At 41.6% G+C, this 24120-nt stretch overlaps 1 protein-coding gene across 1 annotated transcript in view; it reads left to right on the forward strand.

Annotated features, from left to right (window-relative positions):
• The window catches only part of efna3a (ephrin-A3a), a 63039-nt gene extending 39238 nt beyond the window's left edge, over positions 1 to 23801 (forward strand). The window contains exons 2-5 of the mRNA XM_039821181.1: positions 12388 to 12689; positions 12961 to 13026; positions 14819 to 14896; positions 21443 to 23801. Of these exons, the coding sequence (XP_039677115.1) occupies positions 12388 to 12689; positions 12961 to 13026; positions 14819 to 14896; positions 21443 to 21561 (565 nt within the window). The 3' untranslated portion in view covers positions 21562 to 23801. The remainder of the gene's footprint in view (positions 1 to 12387; positions 12690 to 12960; positions 13027 to 14818; positions 14897 to 21442) is intronic.
• The last annotated feature ends 319 nt before the right edge of the window (positions 23802 to 24120 follow it).

Below are 24120 nucleotides of genomic sequence, written 5' to 3' on the forward strand. Positions count from 1 at the left end.
AACAAAAGCAGAGGATTTGCATGTGCTATATGACCCAGGTGTAATTGAGCGCGTTGATTTAGTGTTGTATGGTACCTGAGCACAGTAGCTCGAGCAGTAACCCTCCTGGCTGATGCGGCGTAGGCAGTGAGCCTTTGAGGTGCACAGATTCACATCGGACATGGCTGCCTGAGCCATAAGAACAACTTCATGAATTATGAAAGGGCACAAGCCCAACGCTGGGCTGCTCTCAGAGGGGCAGAGATGGAGGGAGAGATACACATTGTATTTAGATAGAAAGATAGTGTAGAGGGAAGCAAAGTGGAACAAATGAACGAGAGAAAGATGCACTGGCACAATAAGAGGAAGATAAAGCCTGCATGTGTAGTGGAGTGAGAGGGTGTTTGTTTTGGAGTGAGAAAGGAAGTGTGTATGCTTGTCTGTGTATGTCAGTAAGATCGAAGTTGCATCCTTCCCAAATCTAACCAGCTGTGTAACTATGCCATTGGATTTAGGCTCATCTCTGGGTCCAGAAAGGCAACATTTTCACACAGACATAACATACACCACGCAGGCTTTGTTCCAACCTCTTCAAACAGTTTTCACTGCAGAAGTGTGACTGCATGGCAGGCGTAGATCTACTGCCCGCTATTTCCAAACCTCGGCAGAAAACAGAGGAGAGACGGAGACGGGATTTTTTTTACACCAATTATCTAATGTGTGATCTGGGGGACTGGCTGCCTGTCATGTGCAGCCTCTGGTTTATTCTGTCTTTTAATCTTTCTAGTAATCTTTTTGCCACTGCTGAGCCGGTGTCACAGCAGTGAACTCCAAGACAAGACAATTCCATTAGGAGATGGCATGAGGCGGCATTCATTAAAGGCCCCAGCCAGATGCTGCGCTGCATATCGAACAGAGGCAGGGGGGCGTTTGAATTAGATTTGATTCCTCAGGATAATGTATTGTGCCTCATCACAACGTTGTTCCAGAAAGGGGGTTTCCATATTCAGGAGGAGGCATTGTAGCACCTGAGAGAGCAGGTGGATTTCCTTGAGTATCATTGTGTGGTGCAACAACCTCCTTCCCACCCCTTTGAGCCATCCCTCATTCTGTTCCAGGTCTATCGCACCGTAGCCTTCTCAGTATTCAACGCTCTCAACTGTCCCCTCAAATCTTCTCTCAATCTATCCAAAGTGTTCAAACAGAAAACAGTACAAACATGTAGCATTGTATCTTCCTGCACCCAGTCCTCCCAGTCTCTCTCTTCCTTCACTGTCTGCATGCATTACCAAACAGCAGCTGTGCTGTTAGAATTTTTCCTGAAGAAGTAAAGATGCTGAGAGATGCCTCGCCTCTTAAGAATGTCTCACACCAAATGCTTTTAGACTGCTCTCCTCTTTATCTCCTCGGTTACATAAGTGCCTATATGTACCGGCAACCTTCACAATTCATAGCCTTGGGAGACGGAGAGTGACGGAAGGGAGAGAAAAGATATAGTGGGAGGCAAAGAAAGTATGAAAGAAAACACAAAAGACCGAGAGATGGGAAGTACAGGGGTTAAAAAAAGAACAATAGAAGCATAGGAACTGCACAGGTGACGCAGAGGAGATAGAGAGGAGCGAGGAAACGCGGGCTGCAGTCAGTCAATTATTCAGAAGAGAACGGTCCGTTGTATCTTGGGAGCTGCTTTGAACATGTCTGCCTGGCATCACCTGCTAATGGGCCACAGATTGCCATGCTACCTGAGCACACTCCCCTTGTCACCCCCCACCCCCCAGTTGCTCTTTTTCTCCTCCTATACAGGCTCTTATCAGTGCTCTCTGGTGGAACGTGTAAATAATTACTCCATGACCACTCTGCTGTGCAAGCTGGAGGGTTGTTTGCACAAAGAAAAGAGGATATATTGTAAAAGGGCGACAGGTTATTTTAAGAAAATGGGTGAATTATTTATGGAGGCCTGGTCAGAAGTGTTTGTGCATTTGTGCCTCTGTATGTTCACGTATTCAGGGACATCACAAGCTGGAAATGACGTAATGTGAGGGTGATTATGCTGTGTGCATGTTGATTGCATTTAGCCTCAGTCATCGGTGTTCAATTTGCTTTGATGTTACTTTTGTAGCTCTGAGAGTGCACAAGCATGTGTGTTTTGTGGTCTGTAGGGGGATGCATACCTACATGAAACCCTGCAGTTGCCATGGCTTGGAAATAAAAGACCAGATTATTCTACTTGGCATCCATTAGGTTGGCGCTGCCTAAATATCGTCCAGTCTAAATCTGACCCAGAACTACTTTTCTTCATCTTTCTTTCATCTTTTCCACCTCTCCCCCTCTCCCTCTCTCCTGTCTTTGTTCTCTTTCCTCTTTTTAGTTTTGGCTGATAGAGGGATATGTGTGCCAACCCAGAGTAAAGGCTTAAAGACTGAGTTTTTTTTTTAAAGGGTTGTGGTTGACTTCCTGTGAGAGAAGTCGAGCCTCTCACACACTGAACTTAAAAGCAACTTCATAAAGATAATAGAAGTGGCTGAGTTGTCCCATGGCACCCAAGCATCTCTGTGGATTTACATTTGTGTTGTGTTTTACTTATATGTTGTGGTTATTTCATGTCCGGTTTTACCTGCACGGCTGTTCAGATGCTTAATTTGTCGGTTTATTTTTTAGATGCATGAATGTAAATGTCAATGTCAATTTATTTACGTATATAGCACATTTAAAAACAATCTAGGTTGACCAAAGTGCTTTACAAGGTAAAATACAGCAATAACACAATCATTCAATTCAATTTTATTTATAGTATCAAATCATAACAAGAGTTATCTCAAGACACTTTACAGATATAGTAGAAAAAGACCTCTGTAATTTATAAACCCAACAATTCCAGTAATTCCCCCAAGAGCAAGCATTTAGTGTGACAGTGTTGAGGAAAACTTCCTTTTAGGGAGAAACCTCAGACAGACCCAGGCTCTTGGTAGGTGGTGTCTGACGGTGCCGGTTTGGAGTGTGATGAATACAGTGATGTATCACAAAGAAAAATAATAAACTAATAAAAGGTAATAATATCTTTCCTTAACTGGAAAGAAAGGCCAAAGAAAAAATGTGTTTTTACAGTGATTTGAAGTGTACGAGAGTGGGGGCAGTTCTAATATGAAATGGTAAACTGTCCCACAAGTTAGGGGCGGCTACAGCAAAGGCTCCATCACCTCTGGTTACGAGCATGGGTTAGAATACTAAGCTGTTGTGTGTTTGTGAACCCTCTTTCTTAAGTGTGTCCTCTGCTCCGTCAGTGGCCAGACAGTTGGAGATGGGTGAGATAAGCACTTTGATCTTGGACATGGCGACAGTGGGCTAGCAGGAGCTGCCTGGCACCCTTGCTGAAGGCGTGCTGTGGAGAATTCATCTCGATGAGAGCTTCTTTTGTGTGTCCCAGCCTTTCTGCTATCTCGCGTTCTGTCTGTCTGACACTCTCTCTCTCTCTAAGGCCAGCACCCTTTACATTTAAGCAGCAGCACAAAATAGAAATTGGTGTGTTCTCACAGGTAATATGTCCAGTCTGTGACAACAAAAGGGGCTGCATTTGGCTTTGGTTGACAAAAAAAATCGGCCCACACCTCCAGTCATAAACAATTCAAGGTGAAAAGATATTGATTGTTAATGTTGACTGTACAGCTTCAGTGTCATTTCAGCTACTCTAAGAATGTATTATAACAGATTCATTAGAACATGTATGAGACAAAGCAGCTGTGAGTTTTTTTTTTACACATTTTTATTTACACATAATTCGTCGTTTTCTGAATTTAGACTTAAACTGTTTTTCACTCCATAATGCAGCAGACACCCTAAGGGCATGAGGTCCATTCATGGAAGGTACTAAACAGGTGTTTAGCAGAAGAGCAAACAAATGTTACGTACAGAATGCAACAAATATGGTGTTGGAATTACTTTTGTTTTGAAAGAAATTATATTGATTTCATTTTTTTTTTTTATGATCAGTGCTTTGTCATGTGATTTGTTGTTTTTCATTCTGAAAAAAAGTGTTTTATTTAATGAAAGGCACTCATTTTGGAAGATGAATAGAACAGAGAACATGTCAATTTTAATCTTGTTTGCTATATACTGGGCCGTTGATATCATACGAACCCATTCCTGAGAATGCATTGCTGAACACATACACAAACACAGTCATTTTCCAAGGTTGGTGCGGTCCATTATCCATGTATGAGGTACACTTTTGCGGGAGAACAGACTGTGTTGGATGAAGAAGAGAGGAGAATGAGTTGTGCTTTTCATGATCTGACAACATCATTCTGCAAAGCCGGATAAATAGTGAACGAGAGGCAGGAGGGGGATGGATGTGAGACAGTAAATGAGAAGAAAGCAGATGTGAGCAATCAAGCCTTTAATGATGAGGTACAATTAGAGCCTCACCTTGAGAGAGGTGGACCTTTGTTATCACGGCTTGTTGCAGGATATAATCACACCAGGAAGTCAGTGAAATGGGTGACTTTTCAAGACTAGTCGTGACCGCGGTTTGACATAAACTCGTAATCCCTCTGAAGATTTTCTGTCATTAGGAGAAGAGCGGTTCCCATTATCTTTTCACATTTCACCATGTTATTCTTTTTTGTGTGTGTGTGTCATTCATGCTGCTTTTATAATTAAAATGTCAACAGATTTTTGGACATTACAGAGAATATAACGCATCTATCTTAGCCACTCAAAATCCCAGTTGCATTAAACTAAACCACAGTCATTAAAATATGGAGTTTAATTGCTGGATTGGAGTGCTCACTAAAGTGTAAGCAGTATTGCTGCCAGTCTGAGTTGCCACACCAATGCAAAGCCCAAAGCACAGAGGCCAACTACAGCCAGAAAAACATTCCCAAGTGGTCCTTGGAAACGTTTCACTGTATTAAAAGGAAAAAAAGACGCTTAGTGGCATCTATTACATTTATTTTATGCAAAGAGTCTAGCTGGAGGAGAGCCACGGTTTAATATTCAACTGTGTCATCCATATTTCTGTTTGATATTTAAACTTCCTCTGTGGATGTCTAGAAAGTAAAGAGCAGCTTAAGCCACATAGATTAATCAATGGAATTTATGCCTGTCCATATTTCCTCTCAACGAGCTGGCAGCAACCCATAATGCTTTGCAAATGATTTAATCAGAGATTGGCGCTGTGGCAATGGTGTTATTATGTTGATCATGATCAGATTTTGTTTCCCTCACTGCAACAATTCAAATAAGAATGCCCATTGAGCCGACAAGCAAACACAAAATGCCCTTTGCGTTGGGCCGGTCTTTTTGATTCACAACTCCTTAAACAGGAGCAACCCTGTTTAAGCGTTACATATGTGAAAGGCATATGTGAGCATTTCAACCACACTTCCAATATTGTTTAGTTTTAAAGGGTAATTCTGGTATTTTTCAACCTAAAAACAAGGACTTTTAGTGGACGTACATTGACAGTCCGCATTTTCCCTATAGGATTTCATTGAAGCACGGTGTGCAGCTGCCGGTTTGCAGCTGCCGGTTACAGCGTTCTAGCTCAATACTGGACCAAATTCAAAGATTTTTGTCCACACAAATGCAAAGACACAAATGTATAGGAAAATAGGGTCCAGGTTGAAAAATACCGAAAGGATTGAAGAGGTAAAGCTATCCAGAATTCCACAAGAAAAATGCTGAAAGACCCATTTTAGCATACATGAATAACACATATAACTTTGTGTATCACATAGTAGTGAAACAATTAGTCAATAAATGCACAAATGTGAGGATTTGCTGTTTATCATTCTTAATTGAATTTATTTGGGTTTTGGACTGCTGGTCGGACAAAGCAAGCGATTTGAAGACGTTTCCTTGGGCTGTAAGAAATTGTGATAAAGGTTTCTGATGTTGAATAGACAAAAGGATGCATTAATTAATAATAATTTAAAAAGAGAATAACAGAAGGAATTAAGCCTTTGTATCAGATTTTCTTTTCTGAATTGCTAGAATTTTCATCATCTTGTGACCCCTTTAGAGGGTCCAAAAGCCCCATATTGGGAACCTTGTGTGTATTTGTGGTCTATAAATCTGCTATTAAACTATAATATCTATATATCCTGGCCTGCTGCCAGAAATTCTGTGTTTCTTAATATGTGACGCTGCATGCCCCTCTCATAGGTGCATTTGCCTCTGTTTAGTTGGCAAATACCTTACATTTCTGAACGGGTCCCTCTAGCTCCTTCCCACCCACTTTACTAAAGGCATGCCCGTAGTGAGGCTGGGGGAAACGGAGACACCAAGCAACACAACTGCAGGGTGAAATAGTGAGCAGATAGTCTGTCCTTTAAGTGAAAGATCCATTTTTCAGCCCGTGTCGGCAAGAATCTGCCCTGCAAGCTGCCCGATGCTGTTCTTTAGCTGAGGCTGCACCGTGACCTCCCAACGAGAGGGGAAAGCAAAAAGACTTCACTAATAGGAGATCAATAAAGTATCACTTTAAAGCTGAAATCAATAACTTTCTGCATGTTCAAAATGCAGCAGCAATTGAGCGTTTAATGCTGCGCTCATGAAGTTGTTTCACTTCATTGTTGTTGACATGCAGAGTAAATGTCATGACCAGCCACATGATCGCCACAAATGTATTAATTACTGAAGTTATTAATTCATTTTAAATTGGTGGCATTTGTCAGTAGCAGAGCAGAGAGTGGAGCACTCTGAGAAAATTATGACAATTGAATTTTTTTTTTTTTAAATCACAACTTAACTTGTGAGCCTTGGCCTGGTGTTTAGGTAATCGTCTTAAAAGGTAGTTGTTGTAGCTGTCCAGGTGTCCTTGAGCAAGACTTGTAATTTATTGAGCAGAACTATGCTGTAGGTGGTGTAGCTGTACAGGATAGCTCCCAGTTGTAGGTTTCTGTAAATGTTAGAAAATGTTATTGCAAAGAAATGTGTCAGAGCTTCGCAAATGAGGAAAGCAAAGGTGGAAGGCCGGGGAATAAGCCGTTGGGAGGTTTATACAGGAGTGAGTAAATATGACAAGGTAATGCCCCTCAATTTCTCTGAGGCCAAAGTGGACAGAGGTTGTGGAGGAAACTGGTGGATGACTCCCAGTGGTCTAATAGTCTAAGAAGAGAGTTGCAGCGTTTGCCTCTTCCAACAGACTAGCTCAGCACTTGTTTCTCCCTCAATCCTCCATTTTGGATCGAAACATTGTAAACCCGTTAATTGTGGCGTTAACTCAATCAGTGACGACTCACAGGAGATAGAGAGAGTGTGTGTGTGTGTGTGTGTGTGTGTGTGTGTGTGTGTGTGTGTGTGTGTGTGTGTGTGTGTGTGTGTGTGTGTGTGTGTGTGTGTGTGTGTGTGTGTGTGTGTGTGTGTGCGCGCGCTCGCATGCATGTGTGATGGTTGTCTGTGTCCTTTGTGCGCATGTGTGCGTGCACAAGTAATGAGTTTTGGTGCTGAGGTACAGAGAAAAACAGCAGGGCCCAGCTTGTCCCTGCCAGGGGACTCGATTGGAAGAGTCTTGTCGGTGGTAAACAGACGATTCGCAAATGGCTTTTTAGTCACGCCATTTTGCGCATCGGTAGTTTAACCTCCTGATGATTGTGATGTTGATTACCCCAGAGAGTGTGTGTTTTAAGGTCATCAATGATGCGACGCTGACCTCATCTTTACGGAGAGAAGCTTCTACAACGAAACCAAAAAAAACATAGCTGGATAGTGGCACTGTAGAGACACGAGATTTTACATAATTGCTTTAATAAAAAGTTTAATTAACAAATTTTTTATGGCAGCCATCTTGGACAGCAGTAATTCAGACACCAAAAAAACACCTTGTACTGTTAATTAGACATAGATTACTTACTGTTGGTGTGGTGGATGTGAGTCTGTGCGGCGACAAGAACATTTATGCAAAAGTCGATTCCTCAAATGTTATCATACTGAGTCCATGGTGCTGTTTTTGACACGGAAAAGCTCTGTTCATAATTGCTTCATAAATGTACAAGCAAATAAAGCAAGTTGGAGGACAGATCATTGATATCTTTGCACGTAAACCGATGTTTTGCAACGTTATGTATTGGAAGTAATAAAAGCACTTTGCTTTACAACAGTTATTTAGCTTTCATGTGACATTTTAATTTTCCAGTGAGCAGCTATGATATTATTCCATAAAAGTGAGCCTCTAACATTTCCTGATATGTTAATTTGCAAAGTAAAATTCTGATATCATTGTATTATTTACTGTGCCTATCAGCATTAATACCTGAAGTGTTGAAACCCACAAGTGTTTTTTTTTCTTCCACAGTCAGAAGTATTTTCTGCTACAAAGTTGGACTATGTTTGTCAAAAGCAACAACTTGTCTCTTCCAGCTGTTTTTAATGGATTTTTGAAAACAGTTGGAGCCTCTGGCAGTAATGTAGGGCGAACCTGCAGCAGAACAAACTAACTTCACTAACTTCAGACTGTAAAGAATACCTCGCTGGGTTTAGACTTTTATTATCCATTCATGTCAGTAGGGTGGAAACAAATACAATTGCGCTGGTATTATTTTCCTTGAAAGCATCAAATGCTTCTGCTTTGATGCTATCTGGCAAAATTAATATACAAAAACATGACAGAGGACATGGATTTGTTATAGTTTTAAGCTCAGTCAAGCAAAACAAGAGATGATTCACTCATGTGGAGGGTGAGGGAAATATTCCTCACTTTTGTTACTAACAACTTATTATTTATGGTGTTGTGGTGTTTTATATTTTACTACAGGAATTATAGATTTTCTGTGGCTGTAGAAGATGCTCTGTTTCTGTCCACTGTATGCTTTTAAGTGTCTTTAGCTTCAGCGCTACCTTACAGTTGTTATTTATTGATACTGCCAGTATTCTCCAAAGACTCTTTTTAGCGCAGATGTGAAAGGTGCAGTAGTGCTATCTTTGTCTTCCTTGCTTGTCCCCCCCCCTCCTCCTCTTCTTTCTCTCTCTCTCCCCTGCTATCTGCCTCCCCTGGCAGTCTTCACCAGCCTGTGCAGCCTTTACTAACTAGCTGCACACTCCCACTCATAGGAAAATGATGATGAGACAGCAAAACCAGCACAGAGACAATGCATAGCGGAAAGAGAGGGAGAGAGTTGGAGAGGGAAGGGCCCGCAGGAGAAGGGAAGACAACAAGAGAATGAGAGCCATCAGTCTTTTTTATGCACTTTTACCACATATATGTTTATCCCCGGGGAGCACTATGTCTCTGTCTAGGCCTTTGACTCCCGTTCTGTGCCTTTCTCTTTGTTGTCATCATTCAATGCATTTTCCTTCCTCACCCCACCCCCCCACTGTAAGTTATTAAATCTCCTCTCACCCCTCCTTCTGTTTCCTCTCTCCTCTCCTCCCTCCATTCCTCTCTGCCCTGCAACCTTTCTGTCTTGTGCGACTAAGTGGACTGCTTATATAACAGCATACACCTAGAGGGACTCGTCTCACCCAGCCAGCCTGTTCTTCTCACTCCACTCTTTTAGTCTCCTTTTTTCTGTTCTGCACCACCTTACCTTCTCTTCCTTCTTCCCCTCTTGCTTTTTTCTTCTGATTCTTCTATCGCTGACTTTACGATAGGAACAAAATATTCTCCTGCTGTGTTGCTACGTCTACTGAGGCAGAAGTGAAAAAACAAAACAGTTGACAGTAAAGTAACAGAGTCACATGTTCATCTGGGGCTGAACACAATCAGAAACGGCAGAAAATGAATCAACAACAATTTTGAGAATCCATTTCCAGTAATTAAATTAAGTTATTTACCAAAAAATAAATTAAAAAAATTCCCAAATGTGCAGCTCAAAGGCCTTTTCTGTGTCTTGCATCACTGTAAATTGAATATCTTTAGACTTTGGATTGGACAAAACAAGCAATTTGAAGACGTCACTATTGGCTCTATGAGATTGTAATGTTTATTTTTCACTACTTCCTGACATTGTATGGACTATATGATCAATAAATTAATTAGATATTGATAATGAATCATTGAAGTCCTAGATTCATCCCCAGCTTGTCCACTCAAGCCACATGGATGCACCAAATAAGTTATTATTGTCCATTTCAGTAGCCGCTCATGTACAGTACATGTCTTTTTTTTTTTTTGTCTCTCCAGCCAGTAAATCTTAAAACCTGAACCTATGCATCGATGCTGGTGAGTTAGCTGCATTTGCTGTAGCCTACTGTCTCAGTAGCAGCCAGCAGCGTTTTATCCATAGATACGATTGAGTGCTCAAATACAGACCCACGTACACTCTTCCTCCTGCTTTTGCTTCCTTACTTTCAGGTCCTCTCGCACACTGCCATCCTCTCACCTATTTCTCAATGACTGCATCACTCTCCCGACTTTTTACACGCCACTTGCATCCAGGATTCTCCTCATGGCATGTTTTTATATTCAAAGCACCCTCTTTCTCCCACTTTCATCTTATGTCTATCTGCTTACCATTATCCCACACCCATTGTACCGCTTTATCTGTCTCTGCCCCTCTGTTCTCCCCCCATCTCAAACTTCCTCCTCCACCACCAACCCCCTCTCTAAATATAGTCCCTTTGAAGCATAGCTGTGTTGTCTCTTCCCGCAACACTGCAAGACAAAAGTCTGTCATCTCACATCTAAGCAGCGGGGATCGAAAGCACAGATAAGATTGATGGCCCAAGAAGAACTCTGGTTAAGAGAATTGATATTCATCTGCCTCGGCATATGTGTAAACGAAGAGAAGAGGTGGAGATGAGAAGGAGGACGGGAGTGGAGGAGAGGATCCAGAAAAAAGGAACCATTGTAACGCCACAGCAAGAAAGATGGCGAGACAGAGAGAGAGGAGAGAGGTGTTATGACATTTCTGATCCACATTTTGTAATTGAATAATAATCTCTCTGGAGGCCTGACCCAGTAACGTATGCATGTGTGCGTATAGTTGTGTGAGCAGCTTTGTGTGTGCGCGTGTGTGAGCACAATACATACGCAGTGAGGGGTGTGTGTGTGTGTGTGTGTGTGTGTGTGTGTGTGTGTGTGTGTGTGTGTGTGTGTGTGTGTGTGTGTGTGTGTGTGTGTGTGTGTGTGTGTGTGTGTGTGTGTGTGTGTGTGTGTGTGTGTGTGTGTGTGTGTGTATTTGTGTATTTGTGTATTTGTGTAACAGAAAATGTGTAAGAAAGAGGAGACAACCAGGAGAGAGAGAGAAAAAATAAGTGCAGAGGTGGAAGGGGGGAGGTTTGCTATTTAAATATAAGACAGTGCAATATCTCCACCTAGTGGTGCAAATGGGTCATTACAGCTGTAGTTGATGCATGTTTCACATCACTGCAGCCCAGGACAATTCCCATCTCATCAGCTCACCTGCAGGAGCCCTTCTAATGACTTCTACTTTGTCTAATTACAGATTGTGTAATTTACATAATAAGCATAGTTAGTATTATAAACAGTGAAGATCACAGCGTGGCAGCTGAATGCGACATCATATCACATCATCGACTCAGTTGTTCAGTGAGGAGTCTTGAATCAGCTGTGCCATTATGTACGTCACACACTCACACACACACACACGCTCAACCTTAGAGTGGCCTTCCTTACCTGCTAACAGCCTGCTCGTCCATCAGCGGCGGTTGCCAAGGGAGCTTGGGCCATCATATGTACCATGTACAGGCCGGTTCCCCTGCGGCCAGAGCATACATCGCCACTGACAGGATCTCCTTCCGCCTCAATGACCCGGCCTGTAGCTGGCTCAGGGGAAGAGACGGGAGTGCAGATTATCATTCTGAGCACTGTTCTCAGCACTCGCCCTGAGGCATGTAGTGAGGAAATGTGTGTTTTTATATACAGAGGAGGGAGAAAGGTATAATAGTTTCTGTCTTGAAGAGAAGAGGGTGTTAATGTGCTCTGAGGAAAAGGTAGTTAATTGTAAATGTATTTGAGAGGTTAAAAGAATAGTTTAACATTTTTGGGAAATTCTCTTATTTGCTTTCTTGCAGAGACAAAGATGAGAAGATTAACATCACTTTTATATCTGTCTGTTCATTATGAAGCTATAGCCAGGAGCTAGTTAGCTTAGCTTAGCTTAGTTTAGGATAAAGACTGAATACTGCAACAAACAGCTAGCCTGGCTCTGTCCAAAGGTACAAAAATTCACCTGCGAGCACCTATAAAGCTCACTAATGTTATAAGTGTAAAACCGACAAGTTGCCTTTTTATGGGGTTTTATGTGTGGGATAAGTAATTTCCTGGAGTCTGGTTGCCTGGCAACCTCATGCTGGCGACTAGGCTCCAAATGTTATACTAGTGCTTAACAGATAATTTAAAAAATTAATTATTTGCAGCCCTAGTTACTTATCCACATTTCTGTCTGTCTTTCCTTCTTTCTTTATTCCTCTTGTCCTTCCTCTCCTCTATCTGTATTTTTCATTCAGGCTACGGAGGGAGGGATACACGGTGCAGGTCAGCGTCAATGACTACCTGGACATCTACTGCCCGCACTATAACACCAGCCAGCGGGGGACGTTGGAGCGCACCGTGGCCGAGCAGTACATTCTCTACATGGTCAGCTACCGCGGTTACCGCACCTGTGACCCCCAGCTGGGCTTCAAGCGCTGGGAGTGCAACCGGCCCCACGCTCCTCACGCTCCCATCAAGTTCTCTGAGAAGTTCCAGCGCTACAGCGCCTTCTCGCTGGGCTACGAGTTCAACGTTGGCCAGGAGTACTACTATATCTGTGAGTCAGGCCAGTAAACACTGGTTTATTGTGATGGATAGAAAAAGCCTGAGAGCGCTGAACATCCAATATTTTAATATCTTCCCTTCAGCCGCTGTCACCCACATGTATTGATAGCATGTGGGTGCTGCTAATAGATTCTGGAAGTTCAGCTGAGGACAGGCTGCTACTCAGTTGCAGAGCTGCAGTTTGCACAGCTGATTGTTGAGGGTGGTGTGGCCTGCAGAGGGCACAATGTTGACATGTTGTGTGTGTTTGCTTTCTGTTTCAGCCACGCCCACCCACCACCACGGCCACAGCTGCCTGAGACTCAGGGTCTATGTCTGCTGCTCCACTGGTGAGACCCAACAACTTCCTCTTACCTCCATAGGTCTCTTCCACTAATTTCATACCATTTCCTCTCTTTCTGTGTCTCATTTCCACTTTGCTCTCCCCTCCTATCTCTTTGTATCTCCCAAACACACAGAGAAACAGAGACAAAGAGGCAGAGAGAAACACACAGAAAAACTAAGATCTGACAGTCTTGTCTCAGAGAGAGGCTTTTCTGCCGTGCGGTGTCTTGGCGAGGTTTTGATGATAGCGTCTTTTCCCTCGAAGCAGCGCTTTGATGGCTTAATGTTATTCTCTGTCTCAGTGCTATTACAGTAATGCTCTATCTCTCTCTGTGAATGACATGCTCTCGTGAAGCCGCACAAAAGATGTAAAAGAAAAAAACTGATGCAGCTGCAAGATTCAACTCTCTCTCTACCATCATTCTCTCTCTGTCATTCCCCCTCCTCCCTATCCCCCACTGTCTATCTCTTCTTCGCTCTTTCTGGCTCTCTGATGCTTGCCGTGTGTGTGTGTGTGTGTGTGTGTGTGTGTGTGTGTGTGTGTGTGTGTGTGTGTGTGTGTGTGTGTGTGTGTGTGTGTGTGTGTGTGTGTGTGTGTGTGTGTGTGTGTGTGTGTGTGTGTGTGTGTGTGTGTGTGTGTGTGTGTGTGTGTGTGTGTGTGTGTGTGTGTGTGTGTGTGTGTGTGTGTGTGTGTGTGTGTGTGTGTGTTTTTACCCTGGTAGCCTGCTCTCTCCCCTGCAGGCCTTTGATCAGGGAGCCCAGTGCAGAAAGCCTCCCCCTCTCCTCTAACCTTGTCAGCACTAATACATCCCACACTCAGGCCAGTGTCAGCCCCTGTGTACACATCACCTTAACACCCACCACCCCATCCCAGTGTCACGGCAAATCTATTGATGTGTCTACCACGCCTCCATTTGCTTCTGTGTGTTTGTGTGCATCGCTGTGTGTGTGTGCGAGATGTAGAAGTTAGAGCATGTGTGTAGGACTGCACATGGCAGTTTGACAGCTGTAAATCTTTTTAATGTGTGTGTGTGTGTACGTGTGCATGAATGGCAATCTGTGCATTGGTGTATTTAGTCAATTTTCAATCTGCAACCTTTACTCAGCAAGGTCATTTTAATAGCTTTCTATCAAAAAGCTGTTGATTTCAGCTGCCCTCAGACCGGTTTTATTTTCTCTGCGTGTCTCCCACCTTAACCCTTACTTTAGGACTTTAAGATAACAAAGAGTGAATAATGTGAATAATCATAGCATATGTTTTTCATCTGGGAAGAGCTGCAACTTGATTGCTACCAGCTTCTATGTAAATTCTCCGTGAATGCTCTTTCATCTTCCTAACTATGTTTCAGAATCACAGGCTCACACAAACACACATATTTAGTTTAAAAAGAGCAGAAAATACACAGATGTATACACATGCACATCGACAAACCCACACATCATTCATTCATGGATAATTTGGCGATGCAGACTGAATGTTATTCTGTGTCTAGACGAACAGCAAATGTAAAAATGATTTCTGTCCACAGGTTCCAAATGCTTTTAATCTTCACATAGAAGTCTGGATTCTCAGTCCAGGATTTCTTTATGCTTTCTCAGTGACAGGGGCATACCAACTGCTCCATGCTCTGCTATATCTGTATACAATTTAGTGGTGCCAAAAAATGCACATTTTTCCCAGTCTTGTCATTTTAATGAGGTGTTTTCTCTCCCGGTCTCTCCTCCCTCTCTCTTTTTATTTCTCCCTCTATTTTCTTTCTTTTCTGTCTTTGTGTGTACATGCGGTGTGTTCCTCAGTTTCCCAGGCAGATGATGACTCCAGTCAGACCTCTCCCGAGTACACAGTCAGGCCAAACATCAAAATACACAACATTGGTGAGTGACTTTGAGTTGGCGAAAATGAATAGCAGCCAATAGCCAGATGCCGGTCAATATTTTGCTGAGGCCGCAAAGCTCGATTTGTGTCCCAATCATTGTGGAAAGGAACCAACCGTTTGTTCGTTTTAGTTTATTTATTCTGTGGTTTGCAAAAGAAAATTCACAGCCCATAGCTGGTCGATGAGTAAAACCTTTATTTTCTGCTTTTGAAAATGTTACATGGGTAAGACGGTGAACAATACAACTAGTGATTCTACAGTAGTGACACACTTACTTTCTTACATATTACATACTGCATTTAAGGGCATCTGTGTAAGAACAAATGAACCCACTTAACCCAACAGCATGAGTATTGGATCAGTTTGACACCTAAATTAAATTATCAGAATGGGTATAATGGGTAATATTAAACCAGAATTACAAAGAAAAAACTAAAACTTGATCTCCTTCAATGTACAACACACAGACACACACACACACACACACACACACACACACACACACACACACACACACACACAGGTAAAACGTATACAAGGTCAGTAAAGGTCTTGTAAGGAATGAAAGGTTCCTGTTTGCTAAAGAGCAAACATGTCAGAGAGCAAGTCAATTGTGCAGCTGAGTGGTTACATAAACCCTCTATTTTTCTTTTTCACAAAAGCCTCTTGCCGGGAATCATTTAGTTTGCTTGTTTCATTTGGGGGGGGGGGGGGGGGGTGAAAAAAGGGGAAAAAAAGGGAACGTGCGTGAGAGGGTTTTTGTGGAGGGAAAAAAGTGTACTGCCTAAAAGATAAACTGAGACCAACAGAGATGGAGTGAAGAGAGCTCTTGAGCGATCAGCAAAAAAAAAAAAAAAAAAAAAAAAAAAAAAAAAAAAAAAAAAAAAAAAAAAAAAAAAAAAAAAAAAAAAAAAAAAAAAAAAAAAAAAAAAAAAAAAAAAAAAAAAAAAAAAAAAAAAAAAAAAAAAAAAAAGAAAAAGAGAGAGAGAGAGAGAGAAAACAGGCAAAAAAAAAAGAAAAATAGAAGACATAAAACCATTGAGTGGGCAGAGAGGGGGTTGCAGAGGAAAGAGAAAGTCAGTGGTGGGCGAAATTAATTGATGTATATCTCCGACTCCGAGCTTACGTAGAATTTAATATAAAAAAAACATACACACACTGGCAGGGAATCATAAAAGAAATCATAGCCTCTAGCATTGTGATGCATTTTGCTGAATAAATTTAGAGAAATCCAGAGACACAGATGTATGCACACACACACACGCACACATACTTAAATACAACTGGTAACCCTGATGGTCCTGCTGACCGCTGGACACCCACTCTCTGACTCACCCTCAGGTCCAGCCCAGCCCACAGACTGGCTTTGCATCAACAAATCTCTCTCTCTCTCTCTCTCTCTCTCTCTCTCTCTCTCTCTCTCCACATATGTTTGGATTTGCTGTCATCCTCGTTACTTTATTATTAGCTTCGCTTCTATGTCACATTATCCTTATTTAACAGGGTGTTTTGAGGATAATTCTGGTCTATTACAACTTGTAGTTTTCAGCCATCATTTCTATGGGTAATAATAAGGCTGTTAAGTTAGTTCTGGAAACGTTGTGACCTTGCTAAAGTCAGAGAGGGCAAGAAACATGGGCAGTTAGATGATTTAAACAAATCCCTGGGTCAGCCAAACCTACTTGGAAGAGAAAATGGAGGCCAACAATAAAAATATTACTCAAGCTGTCTGCTGTAATCATCACAGTTTATCATTTGTGAAATGAGCTGCTGCCATCATTTGCAATCTGCAGTGCTTGTGAATCATTTTTGTGAAAGTGGACGCTGTTGGCTTGTTTACAACCTACCAGATAATCTGACTCTCCTGTCTTTGTTGCCCCATTAGAAAGTGTTTTCATATCTCAATTATTACTTTGTTGAGTCTACTTTGTAACATAAACTACAAAAACAAGACCCACGTTGTAATAAACCAGAAGCATCCTGTGAATTGACTTGATTTATCTTTTTTTAATGATTTTAATTTATTTTCCAAACCCCTTGAAAGACACATCTGTTCTATATAGCAGAATAGCAGAGATTAGTTAGTAGAACGTCTTATAATGAACGGCTTATTGCCACAAATGTGCTACAACAGTTCAGCATCAGCCTTGCTGCTTGCTGCTTGAATTAATCATAACCTTATAGTTTCCTGCAGCAAAGCTTAGTATACTCTTTGCATTCCTCCATCTGTGACTTGCCCTTAAACATTTTCCTCCTATATTGAGTGTCTGCAGCAGTAGAAGGGCTGAAGGCTGCAATATAAATAAGTTGGTGGACCAGAAAATGCAACCGTAAACAGACCATTTTAAGATGCATCAATAGGCACCAGCACCTTGGATTCATCCGTTCTGAGTGACTTGTTATGTGCAGATTTGCTCAAAATCCGCCATAAATATAGCTGTGATCCACCAAGTAATCAGAAACACTTCATCCAACATGTGCAGTCTGTATACAAAGAAGAATTGAAACACTGCTTTAAAAACAGCTTTGAGGCTGATAGCAGCTACAGTGCTTTAGTAGCAACTTAAAGGGTAACTACCGTTTTTCAACCTGGACCCTATTTTCCAATGCTTTTGTTTCTAAGTGACTGATTAGAATAGGGCAATTATCCAGCTTGTATTTAACTTCACAAAAGTGCTCGTTTGGCCACTGACAAGCTCAGATTAATATTGTTAGTGTCTGACAAGGATTTTTAAGGAGGTCGACTTTTCTGTTAAAGTAAGATCCTTTTCTTAAACATAAAAACATCCGCGAAATTGCGTTCGCTAAACCCACCCGACTCCATGTAAATAGACAGTAATTTTAGCATCGTTAAATACACTTCATTCGAACCATCACAACTTTAGTGTTGGTTGAAATAAACGCATAGTTTACCGATTTACATGTGAAAATATGTTGGCTCTATACACGCTAAAAGTATTGCTTTTTTAAATGGAATCTGGTGGGTTTACCGCTAGCGACTTCAGAGCTGTTTCTGGTTAAACAGAAAGGTCTCAGAGAGGTTTTAAAGGTCTATCTCTGAAGGGATCCTTTCCATAATGTTGTCAGACACTTAGAATATTAATCTGAGCCTGTAAGTGGTAAAACAAACACTTTTGTGAAGGTAAATACAAGCTGGACAATTGCCCTATTAACTTACATTGTAGCTTGTTTCGCTGCTGCCGACTGCAGAGATCTTGCTTAATACTGGACCAATGTCAAAGATTGTTGTTCCCATCAGTCACTTAGACACAAAACATAGGAAAATAGGGTCCAGGTTGAAAAAAATGGTAGTTACCCTTAAAGGGATACGCCACCGTTTGTTGAAATAGGACTTATCACGGTCTCTCCTAGCTGTAGATAGGTGGGCCAACGCATTTTTTGAGCATGCATTGTTTAGTCCGCTTTAGTTAGCTTAGCGTAGTGAATGGAATCCTATGTTGCCGGTTAGCATGTTGTGAGTAAAAGTGAGCCAACAAAAAAAACAACAACCTAATTACTTGCACGGAGACAAAAAATGCGTTGGCCCACAGCTAGGGAAGACCGTGATGAGCCCTATTTCAACAAACAGTGGCGTATCCCTTTAAAGGAGACATATCATGCAAATGTTTAGGTTCATACTTGTATTTTGTGTTCCTCCTAGAACATGTTTACATGCTTTAATGTTCAAAAAACACATTATTTTTTTCTCGTGCTGTCTGTCTGAATATACCTGTATTCACCGTCTGTCTGAAACACTCTGTTTGAGTGCCTGTCTCTTTATGGCTCCCTCCCGAAAAGTCCAGTCTGCTCTGATTAGCTTGTGAGAAAATTATGGCGCACCTTTGCAAAGGTAGTGGGGGGAGATACTCTGATGGTTGGGTGGGGGAGTATATTCTAAGGAGCCTGTATGTGGCATAGGAAGGGGAGTCAAATCTAAGTGGCTTGGTCCCATGGTTCTGATCTAGGCAGCCCACAAAAAACTAACTGGGTTGTCTTATTTCACAGATTGCGGGTTGGTAGGCACTCCAGATACTCAAATGTATGTGCACAAGGACTACAGAAGTTTTCATGATGTGCCCCATTTAACAGCTTCCTCTTCATTTTCTGTCTTTTCTTGGGTCGAGGAGTTATTTTTTTGTTGTGTTCTAACCAGTCAGTTGTGAGTAATGTATCCATCACGATATTTTGAATTGACACACAAAAGCTACGATAGCGGTTGCTAGGAGCAATTAAGTTCAGGTTTGTCATGACAATCAAAGACATTTTCATATTAAACAGTTGTTCGCTCTGTTTGTAATCTTACAAGAACTTAGAGCTGCATCAATCTCATCCATGCTTGTTGTCATTTTTCTGTTGCTCTATGTCACGGAGGTAGCTCCAGGTAACTATGAAGAAAGATGGCATTAAGCCAGTTGAATTTCCCCCACACTGTTACATCTCCCCCACTGACTCACTATAGAGCAGTAACCATACATGACGGGTCCATCGCCTCACGTTGTTCACGCATCACTGCGAGTCTACCATCGTTGTGGCATAGTTTGCGCAAGGATTTATCAGACCAGACAGCCTTCTTCCACTCACGGACAGTCTAGAGCTGATGTTTCTTATCTCACTGTAAATGCCTTGGGCGATTACAGCAGACAGGAGAGCTACCCTGTGTGCTCGTCTGTTGTTATACCCCATACAGACGAGACAGCACCAGAGCGCTCGGAAATTGATTGCTGTATCCCACAATTGTACTGTGATGTTCAGTGTCATACTGTGGACCTTTTGATAACTTGTTATGCTCGAGGCGCCCGGCGTCCCCCACATTTATCTTCCAAGGGCGGCCTCCCTAAATAGCAAGGGTTTTTACGAGGTGCATATTGTACAGCTTTGTGATTGTCAAAGCTCTTGGCACCCACAAATAAAGTCTGTAACATCACACAAAATGAATCAGTTCATCTGAAGAAACTGTGGAAATGCAGCTGTGGCTGCATGTTCTTGTTTGTGTAAAAGTAAGCGAGAGCTCACTTCTTCTGCAGGCGCAGGGTGTCTCTTCTTCTGGTCACTGAGTCTACAACTTATTTCTGGAGCCTCTCTGATTAAACCTTTTGGAGAGACAACCCAGATGGTGTGAAGGCCCCGCAGTGACCTGTGAGCATTACCTGAGGCAGTGCTGGTTTATATTCTCCCTTCTGCCTTGACTGACTGTTTTCTGTTTGGGTTCATCCCGGTGTACTGCGGTGTGAATGTCAGTGTTGTGTGTCATTGACAAGGCAACAACAAAATTCCATTCATCCATCAAACATCATGTGATTGTTGTCTCTATCTGTTATCTCTTATCACAACCCTTGTTTTTAGTTGCAGCCAATTACTGTCTCCATTATATTTGGTAAACTCTAGGCGAGGCTTTGACGTCACCGTGAAACAGCATTTTGAAGACATCGTACCTTCTTAATTTGATGTATTTCCTGTTGAAAGCCGGTTTGATTTAATGGAAGACGATATGCCCGCTGGAACTTTAACGCACTGGGATATTATGTTGACATCATAATAAAGTAAAAGTAAAGGGATTTTCATAGACAAACACAAGATTTTTGCTGTTTTGCCACACAATTTGTCAAATAGATATATCCTTTCTTGTATCAAAACAATCAAAAAAGTTTTTTTTCATCTTTGCAGTGTGATTTTAAGCTGTTAAACCTAAGTAACTTTCTAATGATTAAATATAACATTAGTATGACACATATCAAGCCTTTAAATTCTTCCATCACCCCTCTTCTTCACATACATCTCTCTTTCATGTCTGATGTGGGCTGGATGTGACTCACGTCAGGAAGAAATTGCAGCTTTCTTCTGACTTTGTTGGATTACTCTATAGAAAAAAAACAGGTTTTTCTAACATCTCAGTGCAGTCAGCCCAGCTGTTCTTATAGTTGTGTAAGCAACAGAGCAGTTTGGCTCCTTTTGGCATGTAATAAACCTCTCGCTATAATAAGAAACATTTTGTCAAGACAGAGCATAATGACTCCCTGTAATCCACTTTTTACCGAATATTACAAAATGTGTTCTTCCAGCTCTTTCACCATCTTTCCCCTCCAGCTAATGTTCTGTTGTGTCTAATCAATGGCAAGGCCATAGTAATTTGGTTTGATTGAAATCCCTCTAGGATAAAAACATCATTAGTGTGAAAAGAGGAATACATGAAAAAAACAAAAACAGATCAGAAATAAAAGTGTTTTTAATTTTCCATCCCACGGGGAAAATGGCCATATGTACCAGTGCTGATGATAATTGGTGGTTTGTTGATAATTGCGTTGTGTCTTTTTTTCTGCATGTGTTAAAGCACAATTTGCATGCATCGCACATTGCCTTTAGATTGATGAATTAATAATGTAGTAATGGTTTGTTTACTTCTGTCTGACACACACACACACACACACACACACACACACACACACACACACACACACACACACACACACACCCTCTAACACTTTCACACTCACGTTCTTCTCTTTTCTCGCTTCCTTATTTTCTCTTTCTGTGACTTTCTCTCCAGATGAATTTAACCCTGAAGTTCCCAAACTGGAGAAAAGCGTCAGTGGCAGCAGCCCATCACGTGACCGCCTTCTTCTTACCGTGGCGATGCTGCTCGTGTCTGCTGTCCTTTTGTCCTAGCGACTTGTCACCGTGAGTGACACCTCATGCATGGCTGGGACCGCCTTGTCCAAAGGGCTTTGTATCCACCAAGTTGTTGTAGTAAAAGTTGGCAGAAACACAGGAGAGGATAATGCAGAGGTGCAACAGAACCACAGTCAAAGGGGACACAGAAAGGAAATCCTTGAACTTAAACTTAACTAGACTTTTAAAAAGGAGAGGCCTTTTGCTGTCATATTTACACTAGTGTATTTTGACACTCCATGCGTTGATGGACGTCATTATCATATGAATACCACAGCATCATCATGCCACAACATGGAGACCATTCCGATCAAACTTCTGTGCTGCTGTCATGCCTGAGAAAGTGGACTTGTAATAAATTGGATGTAGACTACACACTCTTATTGTAGCATGGATATAAAAAAGGATTTTAAGCTGCACTGTTCAGCTGATGAAAGCAACGTTTTTTTGTGACTGTAAGCTTTGAAAAAGGTGGCAAACCTGGACTTTGCAGTGGATTTTTAGGCCTTGGACCATGGACTAGGAATGCAAATGTTTAAAACTCGACTTAGATGTAGTTAAGAGCAAGCTGGACTCTAGAACTGTACTGATCTTACCTGGGCTATACAGGATATTTATATAATCAGTCAGCGATGAGAACAGCTGCCATTATCCTGGACATTGAAGAATGTTTTTTCACTGGTGTGAGGGAGCTGCTGGTAATAAGAGCCCAAGCTGTTTCTTAAGAAAAGGGAAAGACTTTGTGAGGATATCCACAGGCCTTTCAAGAAACCATTTTCACCAGACATCAAAAATACCCCTGGCTTTGTGATAGGTACAGATGCAAAGCCTGTGTTTTTTAGAAGATAGCGAGTGTCCTCTTAGAACTAGTCCTTTGTCTGCATTTTCTGCCTTCACACTGTAACAACCCTAGAAAAATACAGACCCTGGACTAGTAATTTGACGGCACTTAGACATGGTAGATGTGTGTAGATGCATTTACCTTCAGCACTTCGCATAGATTTTCCGGATGTCAAACCTTTCTCCTGGCAGCAATCAGCCGAGTTATTCAGAATACCACTAATTTACAATTCTCAAAAACCTCTCTCGCACCAAGTTCCCTTTTTAATGCCAGACAAACCAATCTATTCCTTTTCCACTTCAGAGGTTCCCAGTCAATCAGTGCTGATGGTCATTACAGCAGTCACAGTCACCATGGAAACGACCCCATACAGTCGCCAGAGTGCGGCAGCAGGTGCCTGAGGAGAAATTGTGCTTTGAGTCTCAAAGTAACGCTGCCGCCATTTTGTTAAAAAAAAAAAAACGTGTGAATGTGCAAATAAAGAGAAGTTCACTTTTTTATATTGTAATACAACATAGGCTGGCAAATAATCAGATTACAATGTTGTGCTTTTTTAATTTATTTACTTTTCAAATGTATTTATTTTAACATTAAAGTATATTATTTATTTACCTAATTTATTAATGTGCATTTGTAGGCCTTTGCTCAATAAGCTATTGTGCCATTTTTTTATTCTTTTTTTTAAACAGTGGAATTTTTACTGCAGCATTTTGCTTGTGTAGATAAATAAGCAGATGTAATTCAGCCTGACAAACAGAGAGGGTTATTGGTTATGACTAATCAGTAGGGATATACACGAAGTAACCCTACTCTCATGTACCAGATACTGCTAACCAGATTGTGTTGCTGAAGTGCATGTCATAAACCAACTGTGAATGCACAAACAGAGTTGATGGAAGAGCAGCATTCCTCAAGTGCTGCACTTGCGAAAATGAATGCGTCTGCATTGTAATGTATATTTATAATACATGCTGGTTATGGAATGTGTGTGTGTGTGTGTGCGTTGTGCTGTGTTCGTGCGTGTGTGTGTGTGGCTCTATCTGCCTGCTTTCCTGCGTGTGGAAGCGAGTAAGAGAAAAAAACGTGTGCACATTTGTATGCGTATGTATGTAGAATGTGTTTGTCCGCGCTTTTCGAGTATGTTGCATTTAGAAATTTCGTACCCGTTAAGGAGTCGTTTGTAGGATCTGAATATGCAAGTGTGTATGAGAGAATGTGCTCTTCTGTAATGTTAGTTTACGTTACGGGGTTTGGGAAGCGGGCAAAAAGCATTTACTGGTGTTGAAGACAACCACAAGAAACGTGTTTAGCTTTGACAAGAATGAATTTAAAAAAAACTGTAAATTGATCCAAGAATGATTAAAGCAATGCCAATTAAAGTCTTTTTGCAAATTTACTTCTGTTTACTTATCAGTGTATAACAAACTGAATGCACTGTTTCTTTGCCTCTGCCCTTTCTTTGTCTTGACAGTGACTCCTTCACCTTCACTCACTCTGCACTCACTTCTGTTTGTTTTTCTTGAGCACTACTTGAAGGCAATGCTCTCCCTCTTTTTCTCCCACTCCCACTTTTAGATCTGTTGGTTGAACAGACAGCACTCTTGCTGCATATTCACTTTCTTACACAGCCCATCCTTACAGCACCTCGCTTCGGTTTTTGCAAACACTTCTGCCATAAAACATAATGACAGCGTGGGGGGAAAGTCACGGCTCCA

This window comes from Perca fluviatilis, chromosome 13 (assembly GCF_010015445.1).
Source record: "Perca fluviatilis chromosome 13, GENO_Pfluv_1.0, whole genome shotgun sequence".
NCBI classification, from domain to species: Eukaryota; Metazoa; Chordata; class Actinopteri; order Perciformes; family Percidae; genus Perca; species Perca fluviatilis.